This window comes from Arachis hypogaea, chromosome 1 (genome assembly GCF_003086295.3).
Source record: "Arachis hypogaea cultivar Tifrunner chromosome 1, arahy.Tifrunner.gnm2.J5K5, whole genome shotgun sequence".
Classification (NCBI taxonomy): Eukaryota; Viridiplantae; Streptophyta; class Magnoliopsida; order Fabales; family Fabaceae; genus Arachis; species Arachis hypogaea.
In genome coordinates this window covers 11,106,594-11,123,408 of record NC_092036.1, presented here as the reverse complement: position 1 = coordinate 11,123,408, position 16,815 = coordinate 11,106,594, and the positions used below count along the sequence as shown (strand labels likewise).

The 16,815-nt window shown below is 32.6% G+C and overlaps 1 protein-coding gene across 1 annotated transcript; it reads left to right on the top strand.

Moving 5' to 3' along the window:
- The first annotated feature begins 11,157 nt into the window (after positions 1 to 11,157).
- LOC112796467 (phosphatidylinositol/phosphatidylcholine transfer protein SFH13) lies at positions 11,158 to 16,338 on the top strand. The gene is made up of 15 exons (XM_025838936.3): positions 11,158 to 11,603; positions 11,711 to 11,740; positions 11,838 to 12,147; positions 12,394 to 12,493; positions 13,223 to 13,489; positions 13,793 to 13,870; positions 13,953 to 14,057; positions 14,149 to 14,198; positions 14,283 to 14,382; positions 14,481 to 14,576; positions 14,867 to 14,980; positions 15,109 to 15,253; positions 15,357 to 15,748; positions 15,835 to 15,909; positions 16,144 to 16,338. The coding sequence occupies exons 2-15, from the start codon at positions 11,719 to 11,721 to the stop codon at positions 16,162 to 16,164; spliced, it is 1,875 nt and encodes a 624-aa protein (XP_025694721.1). The 5' UTR covers positions 11,158 to 11,603; positions 11,711 to 11,718; the 3' UTR covers positions 16,165 to 16,338.
- Positions 16,339 to 16,815: the final 477 nt, after the last annotated feature.

The window sequence follows — 16,815 nt, the reverse complement described above, 5'->3', positions numbered from 1 at the left end:
GGCGTGTTGGGTTGCAAGTGGGTGAAGAAACTATTCTACAAGATTCCCATGGCGGTTGTCTCGACCGGTGTTCAGTACGAAACCTTTGCGGTTAAGTCTAATGAAGATATTAGGGTTCTGTTCTACTGTGTAAGGAGTTTTCCGGAGATCAGAATCCATGAGTTGTTCGCGAAGTTGGAGGTTGGTGTCGATAGTTCTGGGGCATCCGCTCCAGTTCCTTGCGTAGCTTCCGCGGGTGGTGCATCTAGTTCGATGCCTGCGGTCAGACCGCATCTTCCGCCGGTTCAATCACCTTCTTTTGCGGCTGACTTAGAACAAACGGAGGTTGTTGGTTCTGTCCCTTTGGAGCATGCAGCAGTCATTGAGCCTCCCAACGTTGTGGGTACCGGTGGTGGCCTCGTGCCTTATCTCGAAGACTTTGGTGGACCTGATCAAGTAGAGAATGCAATGCGTGATGATGAGTCTGACGAGGAGCTTGTTGATATCGATGGTGACAGCGACGAAAACACAGGCGGCGATCCACAGGCGCATCATCGGCCTTCAAGTTCTGCTTCTCATCAATACCCTCCACACTTCTCCACACTAAACTTGGAAGCTCTTGGTCAACAGGAAGACAGTGGGCACAGAGTGGGTAGATCTTCTACAGAATTTGAGATTGGGCAATCTTTCCAGAGTAAAGATGAAGCTGTGCTAAGTGTGAAGGACTATAGCATCCGGCGAGGTGTTGAGTACAGAGTCATCGAATCGGATCATTTGAAGTATCATGGAAAATGCAAGGAATTCGGCAACGGTTGCACTTGGTTGATTCGTGTAGCGCTTCGTGCACGAAAGGGAACTTGGGAGGTTAGGAGGTACAACGGGACACACACGTGCCTCGCAACTTCTATTTCAAGTCATCACCGTCAGCTGGATTATAACGTTATATGTGCGAGGATTCTTCCTATGGTTAGGGCAGATGCTGCGGTTACGGTAAAGGTACTCCAACAAGCGACAGAAGCTGATTACGGTTTCAGGCCTAGTTACAGGAAGGTCTGGTTGGCTAAGCAAAAGGCAGTGGCACAAATATATGGAGATTGGGAAGAGTCTTACGCGGAGTTGCCCCGTTGGATGCTAGGGATCCAGGCAACAATGCCGGGAACAATCACGGTGCTGAAGACGTCTCCGGTTCAGATTGGTGGTGCTGTTGATGAGTCGACGGTGTACTTTCACCGACTTTTCTGGACATTTCCACCCTGTATCGAGGCATTCCGGCATTGCAAGCCACTCGTCAATATTGATGGTACCCACTTGTATGGGAAGTATGGAGGGACGCTCCTGTTGGCGATAGCTCAGGACGGAAACTCGAACATCCTGCCGATAGCATTCGCCCTTGTAGAGGGGGAAAATGCAGAGTCGTGGTCATTCTTCTTGTCCAACCTACGAGAGCATGTGACTCCTCAGGAGGGTATCCTAGTTATCTCAGACAGGCATAATGGGATCAAGGCGGCCCTTGAGGGTCCTCCATCAGGCCCACCTCGACGGTCAGGCCGTGCAGGTGGTCGTCTGCCTCTACGTCGAGGGACACGGTAGTCCACTGGATCCCCAGCCTCAGCTCCAGGAACGTCCTGCTCCAATCGGTCGGCAAACTCCCTCCACTCGCGATCGGTGGTCCGGGTCCCAATACGGCGACGCCTATCAACTCGTCTGTTATCTGGTCTGTCATAAACATGAACTCTAGGAGGTGCCTGAGACGACCCTCTGTGACGCGCCTCCTCAGTCAACACAATCGGCCTCGGATCCTGAAATGCTACATCTGGGGATAGGAACCTGTGCGCCACACGGTACCACCACTCTAGGTAATCTGATGATGGACCAGGGTCGAGGACACGATCGACCCATATGACTGACTGATGCCGGTTCTCCCAAAGCTGGTGCCACTCCTGATAATATGCAGGAAACCACCGGTCCCCACCCCTACCATCCTTTGCATGTAGCCAATCTATGTTCAGAGCTACATCTGGGAGATGCTGAACACCGCCGAACTGGGGTAGAACCCTATCCACCTGATGCCACTCGATCGCAGCAAAATATATCAGGCTAGTGACGGCCGTCCATAGCCGTCGGTGCTGATCAACTAGTATCTCCGGATGAATAACAGCAGTAACATCAGCAGAAGAATAAGGCTCCCACACAAACTGCATACAAACAGTAACACGTTCATGAGGCAGTGCCATGTAAGAAAAACTAGGTCGACCATCAGTAATAAATAAATCACTCACATCGTGGACACGCAAACGATCAAGTGCAAGGCGTGCGGAAACTAATCTCTGTGCCCCTGCATCGTTCCTCGGAACAAACTCCGCCCACCTACAATTTAAATTTAAATGATGTCATAACAAACCATAACAGTAGCAATTTTTACAATTTATGAACGCATATTTCTAAACCATACCTAGAAGCAAGCGGAAAACCAAACCGGTCAAAACCAGTGGGCCTCAGAGTGGGAAACCTCCAGAAAATTCAAGACTGTAGTAGGTGTAGCGGCCCAGCCAAGTTAACGACGTTTCTGTTTGTACCACGACAAAGACACCTATACAACCAGGCTAGTGCAGCGGATCCCCAGCTATATCTGCCCAAGTCATCCAATGATGCCAAATAAGGCAACCAGCGAAGGTGTACCCTGTTTGCATTCTTGTCCGCAAACAGCTGAGACGACAACAACATCAGGATATAAGCGCGTGCGTATACACGAACGGTCTCATCAGTAGCATCTGTAGGGAGAACACGGAACCTCTCGTGGAACCAGGTGTAGCACACTGTCATCTGCTTCACTTTACTCTGCGGAGGTAACTCCCCGAACAACTCCCGGAACCACACCCATGCTGGTCTACCGTGTTCCATCAGATTCTCAAACTCAGTCAAGCACCCACTAACGGGTGCACCATCAATCGGCAAACCCAGCTGATACGCAACATCCTGTAGAGTAATGGTGCACTCACCAAACGGCATATGGAACGTGTGGGTCTCCGGACGCCACCGCTCAATAAATGCGCTAAGCAGAGACTCGTCAACCCAGAACCACTGACTGTTTAGCCTAGCAAGATGATACAACCCCACAGTCTCCAGATACGGTATAATCCGGTCATGTAAGGGCATATTCTGCTGCCGCCTAACGGCTGTAATAACCCTACTAGGCTGCAAAACGTTGGTAATAAAATCCCTTAACATACAACCATTACAAATAACAAGATACATAATACTGGTGCTAAGATAACTGTGCACATTAAATTCATGGATTCTCTTATCCTGTATTAAATACTGAAGCTAAGAAAACTGTGCACTCACTACAACAAATTAACAATTTAAATTCATGAAAAAAATCTTTGGATAAAATAAAATAATGATAACAAAATATTGTGCAAAAATACTAAAAACGACACTAAGAAGATAAATAAGCATAATAAAATATGTATTACTAACAATACCGATAATATCATTAATATTTATGTAAATAATATTAAACAGAATCACAAAACAAATAAACGTAATAAAATAAAAATATCTACTAGCAATATTCCTACTAACATATCAACTGCTATATTAGAATTAAATTTAATTACAATAATAATAACAATAACAGTTACTAACCTCTTCGTCGATATTTCCTGCCACGTGAGCGATGCCATTTAGTCGGTACAATCGATCCTCATCCTCCATTGGCCCCACCGGCCACCACTCACTTCTCCTTCACTGCCTCCAAACCTTTTCCCAGATTCTCTCTACCACAATGAATCCACTTTTTTCCTAAGGTTGCAAATGAATCCGTCCCTGCTTTCAGCGGATTACATATATATATAGATACACGTAAACCGCGGTGGGTTACCGGGTTTTACGTTCAACATTGTTTCCTCATAAACCGTGGTGACTCCCCACGGTTTATGCACACCGATTTGCCTTCGTAAACCGTAGTGACCTACCATGGTTTACATGTAAAACTATTTGCTCCAAATCCGTGGTGACCTCCCACGGTTTATGAATGTTTAGAAACCGTGGTGGGTTGCTACGGTTTACATATAAATCCGTTTTGCACAAAATCGTAACAACAAACAGATTTGCACATTTACGTAAATAACTCTCTCACTTTATTTATTTATGTAAATTGCCCTAATAATAATCATATTGGTTTTAAAATGATAACCAGATGGAATAAAATAATATTTCACAAAATCTGTGAACCGACGCTTGATTTTGTTTTACTTTATTAGGCTTTTAGCGGTATCACCATACTATATGGCATATGCGGTTGATTGTGAATTTGTTATATATATCCTCATGTAAAAGCACTTTAGAATATATTTCCCACTCGTAATTATTCTATTTAGTCTATTAATTAAGTAATGAGAATTTGATGCCTTATTTTTTATAAATAAAAAGTATTTGTTTATTGAGAAGGTATTTTGTTGAATTAATATTTAATTTAATCTCTGAAAACTTTTAATTGTTTTCATTTAGTTATTAAATTTTGTAAACGTAATAAACATTAATTTTTAAAATAATTTTTGACATATAAACATTAATAAAATATTGATTTTTTTTGTATGTCTAATAAAATGATGATATCAACTTGCAAATTATAAAACTTATAAAATAATGTTATTTTGATTTTGACGTTTAAATAGTCTAAAAATATTACTATATTACTTACAGTGAGAAGAAAAATTTCAATTAATATCATTTACAATATTATTTTTGGACTATTTGAATATCAAAACCAAAATAACATCATTTTATAAAATTCAGTGTAATATTTAACTGTTTTTTTTTAATATTCTATTAACATTTATGAATTAAAAATTATTCTAAGAACTAACATGAGTCACATTTACAAAATTTAAAAATTAAATATAGACAATTAAAATTTTATAAACTAAATAAAAATTTATATTTATAAATTCAGACCAAATTAAATATTATTTCATATTTTACCAATAAACTTAACTTAAGAATTCCTCAACAACTTCAAAGAAAGGGTTACTAGAGTTTTATGTTGTTGATAGATTTTGTCCTTTTTTCTTTTCATTGAATGAACCAATATCTAGGATTGATGAAATTCAGACAACTCTAATATAATGTTAAAATATTTTTCTATATTTCTGTTAAAAAAAATAACCTGTAAATGTTCTATTTTGAACGTAAATGAGATATATTCTATTGTCTAACAGTATCTAAAATGAATTCAAAATCTCATACTTAAAGAAACCCAAAACACCCAGCCCAATCTTACATGCAACAAAAAAAAGGGTAAATTACTTTAATCACTGTTATTTATTTGTTAATGAAAACTCAGATACAGTTGACTTTACGTGAAGTTGATAATTAAGAATTGTTAAATAAAAATTTAGTCAAATCAATCAAATCATCTAACGGTTCTCAATTATAAACTTTACGTAAAGTTGACTGCATCTGAGTTTTCATGTTTATTTGAATTTTTTTATTTTTTGGGTTCCGATGATCACTGTATATGAAAGTGACCAGTGTAAACGACCTTTAAGGATTTAGGGTTTTACCCAATGACATTCCTAACAGTGAGCAAGTCTATGTTTGTGTGAGGCCTAAGGGCTAAGGATTAGCATAATTGGCACAACTATAAATGAAGCACACAGCTATGTTCAGTCCTATAAATATATTGAGCACAGTTTAGTTGAGCTTCAACCTCTAATTTAATGTGACTACTAACTGCTATTTTCTTGGGCTTTGGGGGTTGACAATGGGCCTTCCTACCCCTTTTTCCTGCAATGAAAATGACTTTTCTATCAATAAATTCTACCTCTGCATTTTTTACTTTCCCAACTTCTATTTCTATGTTAATATTTTTTTGGTAATATATATTGATATATTAATTTATTGTAATTAGTATAGTAAATTTTTTACCAATTATTTGAGTTAAATTTCAATCATATTATTTATTTACAACAAATCAGTAATTAAACTAAATATTTATAGAAAATAATACTTGTTAAAATAAATGATAAAATATGATAGTAAATTTATACATGAATATATGATAATAAATTTGATAACTATACTTTTTATGTATAAATAATATATTTGATTAAATTTAATTTTTTAATATTATAAAACTATTTTACATCGCAAATACATAATTAAATTTAATATATTGCTAGTATAAGATCTAAATGTTACAAAAATGATAATAAAAATAAGAGAGTTAAAATCAAGTATTAATAAATAAAAATATTATTTGTATATTAAAATTAATCATTAAAATTAATTTATATATATATATTTATATGAAAATATGTGTTGTTTAACTTATTTTCAATATATATTTATATATACTAGTAATTAATTTTAGTGGCTGATTTTAGTGTATACATAATATAGGTCATTAATAAATTAAAAAAAATAGATATAACTTTTCTTTATTTCTTTTACAATATTTTATGCATTTATGTGTTGATAATTTAAAAAGAAAATAATTTAGAAAATACAATAACATTATTATAGTCACTTTCCAACATTTTTCGATCTCCTTGCACAACATACATTATTTCAACTAGAGTACTAGCAGAAAATAATTATTGAAAGACATGGACCCAAAGGACAAGAGATGGAGAAGATCTCAAAAAATAATTTATACGGCTTTGCTTTCTCTTTTTTCTTATTCTAATAATTCTAATTATGATTTATACTAGAAATCATTATTTATCCGGTTTGGGAATAATGAAGTACTTGATCACAAATATCGTACTAGTATTTGTTCTTTTGTAGTCATACATAAAGCTTTTATTTTTTTTTCCACTAAATAAAAATGATTATGCTGTATTATATTAAAATTAGTTACTAAAATCAATTATTACTATAAAATACATGTTAAAATATAAATATATATTAAAAATAAATTAAATCACACATATATTTATACATAAATATATTAATAACTAATTTTAGTGTACGAATAGCATTTTCTTAATAAAAATTCAAGTTGCTATGTGTGTATGGTTCATACATATTTGTATGCATATGCAATTTCGTCATTTGATGTAACATTATTCTTGAGGCATTAAGGATGGTAATTGAAATGGAGCTTTCATGCATGGAGACATTGAAGTTTCACTTTCACCCTTCTCTTAGTTCTGTGTTCTGTTCTGAAATGCTACCATTTATTACAGAAGACAAAATCTTGTTTTTCCTTTCTATTTGTATGTGTATGCACATGCCCTTTTGATATTTACATAAACTCTTGGAGTATATTCAAAATATATAGCTGTCTCCTTTGTTTTATTCTCCGGTGGTGATGTACTCGTGTATCATTTCCAACAAGGATGAAATTTGAAATATATAAGGTAAAAATGATATGAATAAAAATGAGGGTGATTCATTTTTATAAGATTTTTATGGGTTAATAGTGAAAATAATTTTTAATTAAAAGATATAATTATTAGTCAAATTAATCTTTTTAAGTTAAATTACGATAGACAATATAATTATTTTGTCGTATATCATTGTCTAACTGGTGAAAAAACTAATTTAATTTATTGTTATTTGACTTTTTTTTATAGATTAATTTAAAATATCTAATTTTTCAAGAATAAATTTGTACAAACATAATTTTTCTAAAGTTATTTTGACTATTAATACAAATTTTATCTTCACATTTTAGTTTTGGATACCAAAGAGATCTTAAATATTAAATTAAAAGTTTGGTTTTGTAAGTTTTTTTAAAAATAAAATAAACTATTAAAATAATATTTAAAATTTTATGTTATTGATAAAAATAACTTAAAAGATCGAACGATAAATAAACACTTAAAATATTTAAAAAATGATAAAGAAATAGAGATTAGATATATATTTTCAAAAATTAGTTTAGAAATCATATTTTGATTATGTTTTGAAGTTAAACTTGTACTATGAATTCCGAGGAGATAATTGAATAAGTTACATACTACTTGTTTTATAACTACGAATATTTTATGGGTTTAATTAACATGTGATTTAAGAACACATAATAAATTTATTATTAGTAGAAAATTTTAAATATTTTATTTAATAAATATAAAATAAATGTATTAAAAAATTAAATTTTTTATATATTTTTAAAAAATTTATTAATTTATAAATTTAATAATATGTGCTCTTATTAGGACGTAAGATAGTTAACCCCATACCTTAATTACAATATTTAGATAATTTGTGCCAAATATTTCTTGTGAATTAACATACCCTTTTTGGAGCAGTGTCAGTGTGTCACATTGAAGTGTAGAAATGAATAAACAGTTAAAAACAAAATTGGTGGGCTACTGTGCTATAGGGCTATACCATACTTGACCTGACAAAAAAAGAAAAATCAAAATTACTAGTAATTGGTAATTATGAGTGCAATCTAAAAATAAAGCATTGATAGAGGTCTAATTCTGCTTTTCAACTTTTCATGAATGTCTCATCACGTTTGCACATTGAAAGATGACTATTCTTCATATCAGGACCAACAGATGAATGTCGTGTTCGTGACAAGACATTTGAATATATAGTAATGTTTAAATAATAAAAAATTATTTAATTTTCATAGACATATAAATTAATTTACCTAATTTAATAGATCATTTCTAGACAAATATTAATGTGCTCTTTATAAAAGTAAAAGTCTAACTTTTTAAAAATTATTTTAAAATAAATATAAAATAAACAAAAGCAAAATATTATAAATTTTAAATTTTAAATTCTAAATTATAAACTCTATTTTGATAAGTAATAAGATAGAAAAATCAAAAGAAAAAACAAATTACACTGTCATTATTTAAAAAATATAATTCCAACTAATCTGTATAAAAAAGTAAAAGACTAAGCAACTATATATATAACTATGAAAGAATAAAAAAAACATGAATACTTTTTATTGTATGTTGTTGTATGAGAAAATAATACTACCTATTTATACTAATTATTAAATTAATTTTAAATTTTAAAATAAGATAAAACAATCAAAATCTTTAGTTGATTCTATTAGAAAGAGATAAACATAACTTATTTAAAAAAGATAAACATAACAAATTTTATTTCTAAAAAAATAAGATAATAAATAAAAAAAATAAAAATTTAATATATATATATATATATATATATATATAAAACTATAATGTAAATCATATTCATGTAAGACTAATATATTCGCATAAGAATTTATTTCTCTAAATTCATAATGAAAACATCAATTTTTCAAGGTTTCATCAAAGTTTAGAGTAACTAATACCAAAAAATCTAAAAAATAAGACCAATCGAATCTTGAGAATACATAACCACAGTTACTTGAGTCAATTTTCATATTTACATAAGCGAAATTAATAATTCTAAATAATAAATTGGAATAATTAATATGAAATATAATAAATAAAAATATAATTGATTTAATTAATAAAAAATAAAATAATTTAAAAAATTTATTTTCAGAGTAATTTGTATATATAAAAAAATTGATAGACACGTATTATTTATAATAAATGGTAGTAGCTGTTTATTTATTTGTATATTTTTCTTGAAATAATTGAATAATGATTAACAGCATTTGTTGCTCAATCCTGTATGAAGGAAGGTTTTTGTTTTTTTATAGGCTTAGTTAGCTTAAAACATGGAGAGTATAAAGAAGTGAGAAAGGACAAATGGTGTCGGAGGAAGAGGACACGTGGCAAGAGGAAAGGTATGTAGGTAGTGGGACTACCGGCTACGCCAGTGACCTGTGTGTTGTTGGCATCAGAAAAGACAGTGTCAGAGTCAGAGTCAGCACCACCACCGCCACATCCAATGCCTTTGCTTCCGCTAACTATTTCACTGTTTCCGTTTCCACCTTCTTTTCTTCCTTATTATTTCCCTACTCCTATTCTATAAAAAGTAAAAACATGTTATTGACTTATTGCTAATTAAAATGAGTTTAATTTTAATGTATTCGAACAGTACGAAGTGTTTTATGTAATTATATAATTATATTTATTTTTTTAATAATATAATATTATATAATATGATCACTTGGATTAAATAATAATAATAACTAAAAAATAACTCTTCAACAGAATACAAAAAATAACTAAAAAAATATAATTGTAATAAAAAGAAGAAGAAAAGTACTATGGAGAAAAATACGGGCTATTTTTTTTATATTGGGTTGTTATTAGTATTTTTTATTAATATTATAATATTTTAACGTAATGCAGTGATATGGAATAAGAAAAAATTGTGAGTAATAATTTTAAATAAAACAAAAAATTAAAAAAAATAATAGAAATTGTGAATTACGATTTTAAGTAAGACAAAAAAAAAAGAAATCGTGAGTCACGATTTTAATTTTTTAATTTTAAAAAAATGTGATTTATGAAATCATGAATATCGATTTCTTTTGTTATACAAATCGAGATTTGTATTATGCATCACACTTGTGAAATACACCCATTTTAACTCATACTATCGTATTACATCATTTTATCCATCATAAAAAAGATAATTAACTCGAAAAGTACTATGAGTGTCTTTGTTTTCAAAGATGTAATTAATCCTTGCACCCTGACCAGAACTTCTAAATCAGAAGTTGCTGCAAAATCCAATCCATCACCTCTCATCTACAGCAACTTCCATCAACATGTCAACAAACTTGGGTCAAGACATGAATCCTCCAAAAAATTACCATTAAAAATCTTGTTTGCCTAAAACATTTCTCATCAACTGTAGAGTTGTGTCATGTGTGTGCATATAATAATAGTTTTTAAAATAAGTAATTTTGTGAATAATATCAAAATTAGATTGAATTTATTTATAATTCACACTCAAAGAGAGAATATATTCAATGTATAATTATTTATATATTTTTATTTAACTGTATCTAGAAAAAAAAATCACTATGTCATTTTTTTTGTTTACAATACATATTATACAATTTATAATAATTTTAATATTTAAGTTTTGTTAACTTGTGCCATAAAGACAACAATTAAATATACCATAAAATAAATTTTTTTATTATTATATTTTTAAAATATACTTTTAAGACACAAATTAATTAAATTGTTATTTCTACTAAAAAAATAGATAAATTTTCAAGTTAAACAAATAAAATTAAATTCTAATAAAAAAACACTATTAATAGTTTAATACTAACCAGAGCTTAGCAGAGAAGAAAGAGAGAGAGAGAGAGATTCATTGCATCCCTGTTCACATTCACATTCCACTTCAATTCCAATTCCAATTGCATTTGCATTTGCATTGCAGTTTTTATTCTCTCTCTCTCTCTCTCTCTCTCTCTCTCTCTCTCTGCTCAGAGATTCTCCATTTTTTCTCACTGCTCAGCTGAAGAAGCCACAACCCCCTAAACTGAAAAACCGCTAAAGGTGGCTCCTTTATTACCCCAACTAACTAACTGTTTCATCGTTTTTCCTCCTTTTGTTCTTCATTTCCCAAGAGATTCTTTTTCTCTGAGCTCAGCCTTCATAACTCTCTCTATGCTATTGTTATTGTTACTGCACATTCCTCTCATTACATTGCATTGCAACGAAAACTCAACAACAATGCTGCATTGGATCCATTAAACCAGAAAACTGAAAAGATTCCCTCCACTGGTACTGGAATTTACATAAATGCTTCCCATTTTTAACATTCACATTTACACAAACACTTCATCTACATTACAAATACAAGTACTAATTTTTCTTTTCCATTTAAACAGTCACTGAAATGGACTCAAATCAAGTTTCAGGTATGTTATGCTAATTGAGTTAAATAAATTATTATTCCTTTATTGGGTATATAAATAAATAATGTGGTAATTGTTGAAATGTGGTGTGAAAAAAAAGGGGTTTTTGAAGATGGGGTTGGTTTTGGTCCTGGTGTTGATGGTGAGACCTGTGAAGAGGAAAGGAAGAGATCAAAGATTGGGAGCTTGAAGAAGAAGGCCATAAGTGCTTCATGCAGGTTCACTCATTCTTTGAAGAAGAGAGGGGGGAAAAGCAGAATTGTAGATGATAACAGTAACAACAACAATAGGGTTCACATTGAAGATGTGAGAGATGCACAAGAGGAATCAGCTGTGCAAAAATTGCGTCTGAAACTGCTACAAAGGTGTTCTTTGCGTCCAACTCATGATGATTATCATGCATTGTTAAGGTAATCTGTTCTTCTTTTGGTTTTTTTCCCCTTCTTTTCACCTCTATATACTCACATTAGTTCAAGTGAAAAAGTATCATCCTAATTTAGTGAAAATGACAGTTGTTTGAAACTGAGTGACTATAATGTTATGTTATATCTAATGTATAGTCGATAGTGTCATTGATTTAATTATTTGTTCTTAGTTGTGTTGTAGATTTCTTCTCATTCACTCTTGTGGTTTTCATTATTATGTGGGTGTGGTAGGTTTCTGAAAGCAAGGGACTTTGACATTGAGAAGACTATTCAGATGTGGGAAGACATGTTAAGCTGGAGAAAAGAATATGGAACTGATACCATCCTTCAGGTTAATGCTGCGACTTTATGAATGTAGAAAACTTAGTAAAAGTTTCAACTTTCAATGGATGCTTCAAAGTGTTGGAGATTCATTACTTCGGTACTGCCAATTTTTTTTTCTCTTTTTCCAAGGTGTCGGTTAAATATTCCTGGGTTTCTGTTAAGGGAGGAAAGAATATATTTATGTAAGGTAGGAGTAAAAACACTTAAAAAAATAACTTATTTGTTACACTGTTAGTTTTAAAATATTTCTTACAATTATCTAATCTTGGGTTGTGAACCTTAGTATAAATGTTTGACTTATATATATCATCTTAGTATAAATGTTTGACTTAAATAAATATCATCTCTAAAGTTGGTACAAAATGAATACAAGATAACATTCACTGAATCTGTGAATCTGAATCATATATTGATTCATGAATTGAAGGGATCGACCTCTCTAGATTAGATGATAGAAGGATTCTTAAATGAGTACATGAAAGTGGGTATTAATTTTATTCAAGATACTCACCCATTCACAGATCCCACCAACTTTTATGACAGAAAACTTGTGCTATACAACAATTTTTTTGGTTGATGAAGTAAAATAGGATAGTGTAAGTTTTTACTGTTATACAGATTCATATACTCTTTGTATGATTTGTATATTTTAGCATTAGCATGGATTCTGTGCTTGGATTGGATACACTTGTTTCATGTATTAGTCAGCTAAGTGTGATGCCATGGTGTTTTGAAGGATTTTGAATTTGAAGAGTTGGAAGAAGTACTGCAGCATTATCCTCAAGGGTATCATGGAGTTGACAAAGAAGGTAGGCCAGTTTACATTGAGAGGCTTGGGAAAGCTCATCCGAGCCGCTTGATGCGCATTACCACAATAGATAGATATTTGAAGTACCATGTTCAGGAGTTTGAGAGAGCTCTACAGGAGAAATTTCCAGCATGTTCTGTTGCTTCCAAGAGACGGATTTCTTCAACCACAACAATTTTGGACGTGCAGGGCTTGGTATGTTGCATTACACTGAAAAACAATTATCTGATTTCCAAAACACTAAAGCTTTGATGTGGTTCTGCGGGTTTTCAGCTTTTCACTCTTTGTATGTCTTATAGCTTGTTCTGGTTTGAGGTAGCTGATTAGTCATTCACCTGTTCTGTAACAATGTATCAATTCTGGTAGTCACATTCTATGTGCTAAACTCCTATTTGGAAGGGTGTTCTTAGTTAGCTAGATTTCAAAGTTAGGAGCTCCCCTGAGTTTTGGTGCTACTTTTTCTGAACCTTAGCTGGCTCTTGATTGTGTATGATTCAGGGAATGAAAAATTTCTCACCTACTGCTGCAAATCTCTTGGCTGCTATGACAAGAATAGATAACAATTACTATCCTGAGGTTTCGTCCGTATACCTTCTCAAAGTAACATGTTATTTAGTCCTTTCTCTTTGTATAAAACACTCCCTTGATATATTTACAGACATTACATCGGATGTATATAGTAAATGCTGGTACTGGCTTCAAGAAGATGCTTTGGCCTGCTGCACAGAAGTTTCTTGATCCCAAAACTATTGCAAAGATACAGGTAATGGATATAGCTTTTATTTCTGTTATGAATATTGTTCAATGTTTTTCCTGAAGTCCCTTTGATACTACATAAATTCCCAAATTTCCAGGTTTATGAACCCAAGTCTTTATGCAAGTTACTGGATGTCATTGACTCAAGGTATGCATTTGTTCCTTTATATTGCCTCGAATTTTCTGTTCATTGTAATTGAGTCACTTGTAATATGTAAATGCATCCATACAGTCAGTTGCCAGATTTTTTGGGTGGTTCATGTACATGTCCTGGAGAAGGTGGATGTCTAAGGTCTAGCATGGGTCCATGGAAAGATCCTGATGTCATGAAGGTATTGGAATTTTTTTCTCTTTATGTCCTTTACATTTTGAGGGTTTTTTTCCTTCTCAGAATTGCCTTGTTCACGACTAATAAATGTTTTGATTGTAGGTGGTACATAGTGTGGAGGCAACTGTTGTGAGACAAATCACTGGACTACCCGGTGAACAAGGGAAATCGGACTCTTTTTGGATTCACTCACATAAGGTAAGTCTTGGCAATGGATAACTAGGATGTTACAATTTTTTGTAGGATATTGTTTGGGTATTTCATCATATTCTTGAATCAATAGAAACATCTTAGAATGATCTCTTTATATTTCTTTTTTGTTTCCATAATTAGGTTGTTAATCTTATTGTTTAGTGGGCTTAGAGATGAGCTAGTATCAATCGGACATGACCTAACATTACATCCCGTCCTTGATATGTTGGCCGAAGTTCTTAGCAGAAATGGTTTGCACTAGTATGTGTTTTACCTTATCTTCTCTCATCTTCCAGGAGCAATGGGGTGATGCATCACCGGTAGAATCAGGGTCTGATATTGATGATTGTTGCTCACCATACATACAAAGAAGCTTTACCTTTCCTCGGTTAGCCCCAGTTCTTGAAGAAGTGAGTTTTCAATTTGATACCGTTCAATCTGATTCAGCTTATGATCACTTTGTTGTCTTTACATACTGTTTTCATGTTATGTGGGTGTCATCGAGCTTTTTATCGTACAAAAGCTGGTTGTTCTGCAGCTCAGGGTATCAGATAGCTACTTCAGTTGTAATGGTAGCACACCTAAAGCTGAGAAAGTGCCCACAAGTGATGAATTTCATCGTCCTAACAAACAGTCATTGCACAATGATGTGGGGAAAATTGTTTCTAGCGAAAACTGTCAAGGTACTTTGTGTGGAAGTTAGGAGGTTACCATGGTTATATCACTAGCAAGTATTTCAGTATTGCATAATCTTATGGGCTTATTACAAATTTACATAATTTTCAGAAACCTTTTTTGGCATCAGCAATTGGTTCAGTCTTGTCAAAGCAATGGTGGCGAAAACTAAGTTCTTAAATGTGTCAAGAGTGCTTACATATGTATTGCAAAGACTAGTTACATTCTTCTGCAGTTTAAGATTTGAATTTGTTAGAATACAGAACGATGTTTTGCCGTCTATCCCCATCGAACCTAACACTGATAACATTTTGGCAACTAGTGAAGTTGTGTCCGAAAGGGATCATATTCTACCATGTTTACAACGCCTTCAGAGACTAGAAAATGCTGTTGAGGAACTTCGCGATAAACCAGCAAGTATACCTCTTGAAAAGGATCAAATGCTTAAGGGTTCGTTGGATAGGATTAAATCTGTTGAGTTTGATCTTGAAAAGACTAAAAGGGTATTATATCTCTTACTTTCTTAAATCAGCTACATCTTTTAGTTGACAATATGATACTTAATAGTTTGTGCTGTTAAATCATTCAGGTAGTACATGCTATGGTGATGAAGCAACTTGAGATTTCAGATCTGCTCGAGAAGTTTCAGGTGTCCAAATGTCGAGTGAGTTGCTTTTCGCCTTTATGTGTCGTGCCATATATTTAATCTTAAAAAGAGTAATGGTACAACATCTTAAACATGTTCCACGATATCCAATTAAATACTAAGTAGATATACTCCATGTTTTGAAATGTTCTTTCTTTCAGTAGTTAGGAGGAGGATGTTTAAGTAACTTAAATCACTTCTTGCAATTATTATTTTTTATTGGTGTTGACTGATTAACAATCATTATTGCAGAAAAGAAGGCTTTTCTGTTAAACAGTTGGAACCAAGTTGGTCAGCCGCTCAGAAGATTAGTTTTTGTAATATTCTATCTTGAATAGCATTTTCATGGTAAATAGATGGCAAAATTTTAGTTATGCTTAGATGGAAATGCTCCTGTATTCTGGGTTTTCAGTTTAATGAGGAAACTACCACTTCAAATGGGCGAAATCACAATCTTAATATTTAGTTCGAGCCATTCTTATGCAATATCAAAAGGAAAAATAAAATCCGAAAAAAAAAGGATCCTATAAAAAATCGTGAGATTGTTCTCCAGTCCAATATTAAAATGCTATATAATATGTATCAATCATGCTATGCATAACACCAATAGTGTGCTTCATTTTTGAAGTTTGTAGATTTGTGAATGTTTGTAAATATTAAATTTTATTTAAACTAAAAAACCTATAAACTTTGCCCTAGTGAGAAAGGTCCATTTTCTTGATGACAAATAGAACAAAATAAATATTTAAATACTCTTAATAATGTAAAAACTTATGATTTCTAGTTTAACAATAGTTCTCAAAAATAAAAATTTAATGTTACGAACGATTTATAAATGAACTTTATTTTGGCTCTTAATAATTGTGCATTGCTTTTCTCTCTTTTTTAACCTCAGTTCCTAGATGGTGTCCTGAATGAATATCC

Bases quoted from the DNA above. Each gene is read 5' to 3' on its own strand.
- LOC112796467 (XM_025838936.3), top strand. From the start codon at position 11,719: ATGGACTCAAATCAAGTTTCAG. The intron at 12,494-13,222 runs GTTAATGCTGCG...GGTGTTTTGAAG, and splicing joins GAACTGATACCATCCTTCAG to GATTTTGAATTTGAAGAGTT. The intron at 14,058-14,148 runs GTAATGGATATA...CCAAATTTCCAG, and splicing joins AAACTATTGCAAAGATACAG to GTTTATGAACCCAAGTCTTT.